Consider the following 8,407-nt stretch of genomic DNA (forward strand, 5'->3'; position numbering starts at 1 on the left):
ACGTAAAGTGGGGAGTCTCTGAATATCTAAGAACTGAGACGGGGCACCACTGACAGGCTGGGAAGAGCAAAGGGTTAGGAAGCATTTTAGGAAGGGGAGGGTTGTAGGAAGGTAATATTGCCGATCAATGAAGGATGGCTCAGAAGAGAAGAGAGAACTCAGAAAAGAGTTTAATAGTACAAGCAAGGAAGAATGAGGTCTTGAACTAGGGCAGCTGCAGTGGGAATTTTAAAAAAAGAAATGTAAGGGCCATTACAGAGGTAAAACTTGCCTCATGATAACTGTATGGGAAGGATAAGGGACTCAGAAGAGTCCAAGACGATAGCAAAGTTCCTACCTTAAGTGGTAACATGTAGCATTAACATTACAGGAAAACTTCTAGTCTCATGTTCATACCAATTAATAAATAGTGTCTGGGGAGCATTATAGCAACATGTTCTCTACTTGTAACTTCTATTTAAATAACTGTTTGTGTATAGATCATCCTCAACTTTCTTGAAAATTTTATTTTCAAACTCTTTTCTCAGTTTATTTAACACATCTCGGTTAGTGTAGAGGAGTGACATATGAACATGTCTTTTCACAAGGTTATTAAAAAGAATACCTTATTTCCCAGAAAAGAATTCCACTGTTACCTAAATAATATACATCTACATGAAGAAGAAGTGATTGCCCGATGACAACTTGCTAATGTGCTATACGACAGCAGATAATTCACAATTCACAACGTGTTAATAATCTGCTGGCTTTCCCATTCTCTTATACATCTGAACCATCCCTTATGATTACAAATTGTCATGTAAAACCATTACTGATAATTTTGTGAGTGAATATGCCATAAAACGCTCCTGTATTATAGCAGGAAATAAAAGAGACACTCAGTAGTTACACTTGCCTACTTCTTATTTAACTAAAACTCTTGAAACATCACAAGTAAAAAAGACACCCAGAAAGGATTTATGGTCTTCCTGCCTTCCACCATAGATCTGTCATTGACGTCCTGAAAACTGAAAATAAAATCATTAAAACCCATTTATGCCTANTTTTAATATTAAATATGCACTACTTACAGTCTCTGACACAATTTTATTTAAAAACATGTCTAGTTGTCAAGTTCACTGTCTTCATCAGAAAAAACTCTGTCACAAAGGTCTTCAAAGTTCTCAAGAGTCTAAAAGAAAAAGTCTAGTTCACTGACAAACCACCACTTTACATCTCGCATTTTAAACAGAGTTAATTAAATGTCAAAAGGAAACAGCTTTTAATATTCAAAGGATGCTGGCTATTCATTTCAAATAGAACAAACTATAATCAATACATGGAGCTCCAAACACCCACTTAAATTTTTTAATGCAGACTTCAGTGACATGTTTTTTTAGCGGGTCCAACAGTCATGTACTTTGCTTAAATAAAATGGGTTGAAGAACATTTTAAGGTCAAGATGGAGCAAAGACAGAAAAAGACAGGCAGACTTATATCATGAAATATTATATTTTTTCAGCAGGTAGTGACCCATGTATTATCAGCAAGAGTCTACATAACATGGTTTCCATTGAAGGGATAAAATGGTCGGTGATATGACCTCATCAAGTTAGAGAAAATGTAACTATGTTTGAAATATATACTCTTTACTCAACAAATAGTTCAACAGTTCCTACTCCCTAAAATGTTGTATATTAACGTTGAGGAAGACATAAAAAATGAATACACAATCTTCCATATTCCTGTGACATGAGCAAATGGTGCAAATTAAAAAAAAGGAATACAAAACTCGTGTAACTGCTATGGAAGGGCAACTCACTCAGATGTGTAGCCAAAAATGGAGACTGATGTTGACTTAGTTGGCAAAAGGTTCAAATTGGTCAACAAAAAATGTTTAAAGCATTGTGAGGGAAGAGCATGAGAAAAGCATGAGCGTAACAGTGAATTCCTTCAGGGAAAGCTGTCAACCTGGATAGGCAGGAGCAAAGCCAGAGGGCGGCAAAACAAGCTGAAGAGGGGTCACGTAAAGTGGGGAGTCTCTGAATATCTAAGAACTGAGACGGGGCACCACTGACAGGCTGGGAAGAGCAAAGGGTTAGGAAGCATTTTAGGAAGGGGAGGGTTGTAGGAAGGTAATATTGCCGATCAATGAAGGATGGCTCAGAAGAGAAGAGAGAACTCAGAAAAGAGTTTAATAGTACAAGCAAGGAAGAATGAGGTCTTGAACTAGGGCAGCTGCAGTGGGAATTTTAAAAAAAGAAATGTAAGGGCCATTGCAGAGGTAAAACTTGCCTCATGATAACTGCATGGGAAAGATAATGGACTCAGAAGAGTCCAAGATGATACCGAAGTTCCTACCCTAAGTGGTAACATGTAGCATTAACATTGACAGGAAAACTTTTCTAGTCTCATGTTCATACCAATTAATAAATGGTTTCTGGGGAACATTATAGTAACATGTTCTCCACTTGTGACTTCTATATAAATAACTGTGTTGTGTATAGATAATCCTCAAGTTGCTCGAAAATTTTATTTTCAAACTCTTTCCCAGTTTATTTAGCACATCTCAGTTAGTGTAGAGGAGTGACATATGAACATTTCTTTTCACAAGATTATTAAAAAGAATATCTTACCTCACAGAAAGGAATTCCATTGTTTCCTAAATAATATACATCTACATGAAGAAGAGGTCATTGTCCGATGACAATTTGCTAATGTGCTGTATGACAGCAGATAATTCACAATTCACATGTTAATAATCTGCTGGCTTTCCCATTCTGTTGTACATCTGAACCATCCCTTATTATTACAAATTGTCATGTAAAACCATTACTAGTCACTAATAATTTTGAAAGTGAATATGCCATAAAACAGTCCTACATTACAGCAGAAAATAAAAGAGGTACTCAGTAGTTACATTTGCCTACTTCCTATTTAACTAAAACTCTTGAAACAACACAAGTGAAAAAGACATCTAGAAAGGACTTATGGACTTTCTGCCTTCCAAAGATTTGTCGCTGATCTCCTAAAAACTGAAAATAAAGTCTTCATTAATGTGTTCATAAAGTATCAATTTTCATACACAAGAGGTATATTTCTAGATAAAATTTCCAATTTACCTTTTCCTGTTCTAAATAACTCCCACAAAACTATTCATGAATCCTAAAAATACTGTTTTATGTTAATGCATTTACCAATTATGTTAAATCTGGAACAATACATTCAAAGTGAAAATGGTAATTCAAAATGTATAACCAAAATATCTTTCCATACATTCAGAAACAAGCAGACTGTCTTCTATTTTTATGCATGTGTTGTATTTTATAAGAATGTATTGTGTTACCAAATAGAACAGACCTTTGTGAACTGCTCGTGTGATGGCTCAATCTCTTTCAGTTCCTTTCTTATCTTGTTGCCACCTCTTTTGTTGCTCTTGAAATATCTTCTAGAAGCACAAAACAAAAAAGTGATTAAAATTGGGTAAATTTTAATACTTACAAAACACAATTCTCCATTAGCTTTAAAGGAATACTCTTTAAATCAATGCTTCTGAACATTTTCTTTTAGACAACATTTAGGACCAATTTTAAACAATTGTGTTCACCAATCACATGCTAAAAATGATGTATTAACCTTTTTCATCAGTCATTAAGTAAATAATTTTCTTACTTTTACATATTCAACACGTATGTCCTAATTTCTTGATTTCCAATGAAGAGTATTTGGTGAACCTTCCTATAATTTGTTGACCACAGATAGGTAAGATCTATACAGAAATTAACTAAGAAACACTCTTTCTAGGATTTTAAGCATGTATTAAATCTTGGTCATTTCAGTATGCACATAGATGAACCACCCAATAATGATGGCCTTTCTGCACCTTGACCTAATCTCCAACAACAGTGTTCTCCTCTCCTCTACGTGGCACTCACTCACACAGTCATCCCTCAGATTTTGTCATTCCCAATGACTGCAACACCTACGTAATATTAATAATAGGAATGATAAAGAGCAACCATGGGTCAGATCACATCCTGAAAAACTTAAATAAACCCATTACATAGAAACCTTTTGATCCTCCAAACAACTCTGACGTAGGTACTCTTACCATGTCTCCTTTCGTAGATAAGATAAATAATTTGCCCATGGTTTCTGAGCTAGCAATGGTAAGCTGAGATAAGTAATTTGCCCATGGTTTCCGAGCTAGCACAGAGATAAATAATTTTTCCATGGTTTCCGAGCTAGCAATGGTCAAGCTGGAGTTGGATCCCAAGCAGTGTGGCTGCATAGTCCCAGCCCTTGAACCACTGTAGTCAGCGGTTTCTCCATCTTCCCAAAATACAGCCACTGCCTCCCTGCCATTGTAGGTCACTCACTTCAGTACTACAGCTCAGGAGTCTGTCGGGACCTGACACCCACTGAATGGAGCACTGTTTACTGCCCATTGCCCACCCCATGTGCTCAGGTAACTCAGTCCCAGCTGAAATTCCACAGCCAGTCATCATATCCCCATCCCTGCATCTATTCCCTGCCCAACTCTCCCTCTGTCAATCTGCTCGGCTACACCCCAACCCAGGAAATTCCAACCCTACAGCTGCTCTTACACAAATACTCCAACTGGGCTCACTTCAACTTCTTCATCGTTATGATGCTGACTTCAGTTGGACCCCTAATGCTGCATGGCAATTATATTCCCCTGGTACATGAGTCCACTAACGGGCCCCCTCTCTGGGCTCATGCTCTCTTCCTTCTTTGCTGAATTTCTGCATGAACTATTTCTCCCTGAGACATTGATACAACAGGTTAAACATAAAGCTAAGCCTGATACCAACAATTAGTTCTTCTTCTTCTCCCTCTTCTTCTTCTTCCTCTTTCTGCTCGTCTGTGATGTATTCTTCAAGGACATTCAGCAACTTCAGAGAATGCATATAATCACATTTCTGCCTGTAACACATAATAAGTAACATGGTCATATGTCATAGAGAGATGAAAAATTAATCCTATTCAAACCCAAACTGACTTGACATAATTTATCCTATAAAGTAGCAAGGGAGTAATAGCAGCTGAAATCTTCTTTTAGGAAAAAGGTGAAATGAGTTGCTCTCATTCTGAAAGGATTCCTTCCTTCCTGACTACTAGAGCAGCTATCTTACATTCTTTACCTGCTGAAGACAAAGAAGGGTTTACTGCACTATAAATTTCCCAGAAACATTCATTTTCTCTAAGAGCAGTTTACTTTTCATTTCCTCTTACTGAATAACATGGGTTCTCATAAGTAGGTTCAAGAATATCATAGCCGTTCATCCCGTAAGATTTCCCAAAACAAATACTTCACTTAACTATTTCTCCACTTTGGCACACCAATGATTTTGTAAAAGAAATAGTGAAAACAATTTAACTAAAATAGATAACTTATTTACAACATAAGGTTATCCCTTTCTACATAATTGAGTATCGTTAAGTCTACAGACTAAACATTGAGAGCATTTATCTTATATGCAGCTACCATATTTCTAGAAATGGATAAACATTAATTTTACAGGAAGACTATTTTTATCTGGAAGGCAAAAAGAGGTTATCTTCATTGACTTCTAGGTAATATCTCTTAATTCTGTTAAACTGAGGTTATAAAACTAAAGAAACTTATCTGCTTAGAGAACAATCAAGTAAAATATGTTGTTCACTAGAGACGCCAATATGTACAGGGTAGTTTTTGAAATTATTTGCACCAACAAATACAAAGAAATGATATAAATATCATTATGCAAAAAAGCCAACAGTCATACCTTTTAAGTTGTTTTTTTCTCAAAGCACTTTTACTTTTGTTCTTTGTTTTGCTGCAAGCTTTATCCATTTTCATCCTTTTTCCTTTTGCAGTAAGATCCTCTTTAATGTCTTTAGACAGTAAATGAAAATGGATTAAAAGTTAATGTTGAAAAGTAGTTTATTTGCATATACTGACATCAATATGCGACATTATGGTTCAGCAATACAAGAAGGATATTTAAAATATAAAATTCAAAAATCATTTCAAAAAGCAAGATTTACTCACTTATTTTCTGTAAAACCTTTCAGGTATTAATATTCGTATTTCTAGTCCAATTGGTATAACTGAAAATCACTTAATTGACAGATGATGAAAAAAAGCAGGCCAGGCGCGGTGGCTCAAGCCTGTAATCCCAGCACTTTGGGAGGCCGAGACGGGCGGATCACGAGGTGAGGAGATCGAGACCTCCTGCCTAACACGGTGAAACCCCGTCTCTACTAAAAATACAAAAAACTATCCAGGCGCGGTGGCGGGCGCCTGTAGTCCCAGCTACTCGGAGGCTGAGGCGGGAGAATGGCGGGAACCGGGAGGCGGAGCTTGCAGTGAGCCGAGATCGCGCCACTGCACTCCAGCCTGGGCGACACAGCGAGACTCCGTCTCAAAAAAAAAAAAAAAAAGAAAAAAAAAAGAAAAAAAGCAAATAATTAAAAGTTTCTATTTTTTAAATGTGCAGAAAGGGTTATAAGCACAGACTTTAATTTCTACATTTACAAAATGTCCTACAATTCAAAGGAGATGTTTCCATGAAATACTGCACAACTCATTATGTAAAGCACACAAAAAAGTATCATATAATAAAACCATCAAAAGGGTAGAAATAACTAAATACACAATAAGAAAAGCATTTTTAAGCAATCTAGTGATTGATGCTATTAACTGTATTTTAATAAAAGAAGCCATGGCCATAAGTATGAAAATTTAGGTTTAAGTAAAGAAATACACTCAAAAACACTTTTAAAATATTTTCTTGCAGCTTTTTATATGACATTTGTACCCATAGTGCTGTGTTTCAGAAAACTGTAATACTGCAAGGAATGCTTTCCTAAACATAATTTCACATCAGAGATCTACCATCAATTGCTAAAAATAGTTTTCAGCAATCATAAAAGATTTGTACCATAATGCAAATATTTTTTACATACAGTCTCCATCTACAACGCCCAATGTATTAGGCAGCTCACAAAACCGGCACTTTGTCACCAAGCAGAGCAAAGCTTTCCAAATATACTGCTTGTATGAATCGTCGCTATCGAAGAGCTGAAAACTGAATCGAGCTTTTCAAAAATAAGAGCATTGTCTCCATCATCTTTACAGAAATTTTCTCAAACTTTTTTGAAAATATGGTCCCTATAACAGTGCAACTAATATTTCATACAGCAATATAAAGTTTATGAGTTTTTGGATCCAATTACATGTTTCTCACTAGGTAGAAAAGTTGTCCTTACTTTTGTACTACACAGTTTATTACTGGAATAATAATAGAAAATGATTTTAGAGAATTCAATTTTCTCTTCTACTTCAAAGAAAACAAAATCAGAAAGCTGTGACAATAGAATAGCTAAATTAAGAACATGAAAACTCATATTAAAACTCTAGAGTACATTCGGACAGGAAGAGGAGACCAACAGACAACTGGGCCTACTTGAGAGTGGAGGGTAGGAGGAGGGTGAGGATCAAAAACCACCGATCAGGTACTATGCTTATAACCTGGGTGACAAAATAATCTGTATACCAAAACCCTGTGACATGCAATTTATCTATATAATAAACCTGCACATGTACCCCCAAACTTAAAGTGAAAGCTTAAAAAAAGCCTGATATATGACTTAATCTGTGTACACTAAAAGGAACGAATACAGCTGTTTCTCCTCCAGTGTCCTCTAATATTCTCCAAACAATTAAATTTCCACGTGTATGAAAGAAAAGCCATCCATCTCACTTCACCATTATTAGAAGCATTCTCACATTCCACATCAACAATCAAAGAGGTAAGAAAAATTTATCAAACAGATTACATTAAATACGTATGTTAAATGCTACATATGATAAGCCATTTAAGACAGTCTTGTCGTCCACTAATTCATATAACTTACTGCAACAGTTGCATGATTGAAAACAATTTTCATAAACGACAGATAACTCCTAAAACATACCTGCAGTATCTTCTGGCTTCTTGGTATTAGTCCTGTAAAAAAAGTTACATCAAAATTTTAGCATAATACTACACAAAATGCCATGTTTGTTGGGAAAAGAAATGTCTTATGTGAAATGTTCTGCACAGAATAGAACAGTGATGACATGGTCCAAAGCTGACTTTTCCTAAAAGACCCTATCTGACAGGCAAAAGTGACTTAAACACTTTACCCCATGTATTCATCTTTTTCAGCAAAAGGTTCTCTTTCCCCATGCTCATCAGTTACATCTTCCTCCCTTGTTTCTGTAAAAGGGTTTCTTTCCTCACATTCATCACTGACTGGATCCTTTCCTGCATTAAAATTTAAAAGACAAACCTTTTTTAGAGGAAGACGCTGTTGTGGACTTTTTTTGTGGAGAAATGTACTAGTTGTAGACTTTTTTTTTTTTTTTTTTTTTTTTTTT

At 35.8% G+C, this 8,407-nt stretch overlaps 1 protein-coding gene across 1 annotated transcript; it reads right to left on the reverse strand.

The window, feature by feature from the left end:
- Positions 1-1,102: 1,102 nt before the first annotated feature.
- LOC108523941 (protein FAM9B-like) lies at positions 1,103-8,294 on the reverse strand (the record flags this gene model as incomplete). The annotated part of the gene is given in 7 exon segments (XM_017864707.1): positions 1,103-1,171; positions 3,340-3,391; positions 3,393-3,427; positions 4,815-4,926; positions 5,769-5,868; positions 7,963-7,994; positions 8,174-8,294. Coding segments are annotated over 7 exon segments (521 nt in total), but the record flags the coding sequence as incomplete, so codon positions are not given.
- Between the last annotated feature and the right edge of the window lie 113 nt (positions 8,295-8,407).

This window comes from Rhinopithecus bieti, unplaced genomic scaffold, assembly GCF_001698545.2.
Source record: "Rhinopithecus bieti isolate Rb0 unplaced genomic scaffold, ASM169854v2 scaffold_80086, whole genome shotgun sequence".
Lineage (NCBI taxonomy): Eukaryota > Metazoa > Chordata > Mammalia > Primates > Cercopithecidae > Rhinopithecus > Rhinopithecus bieti.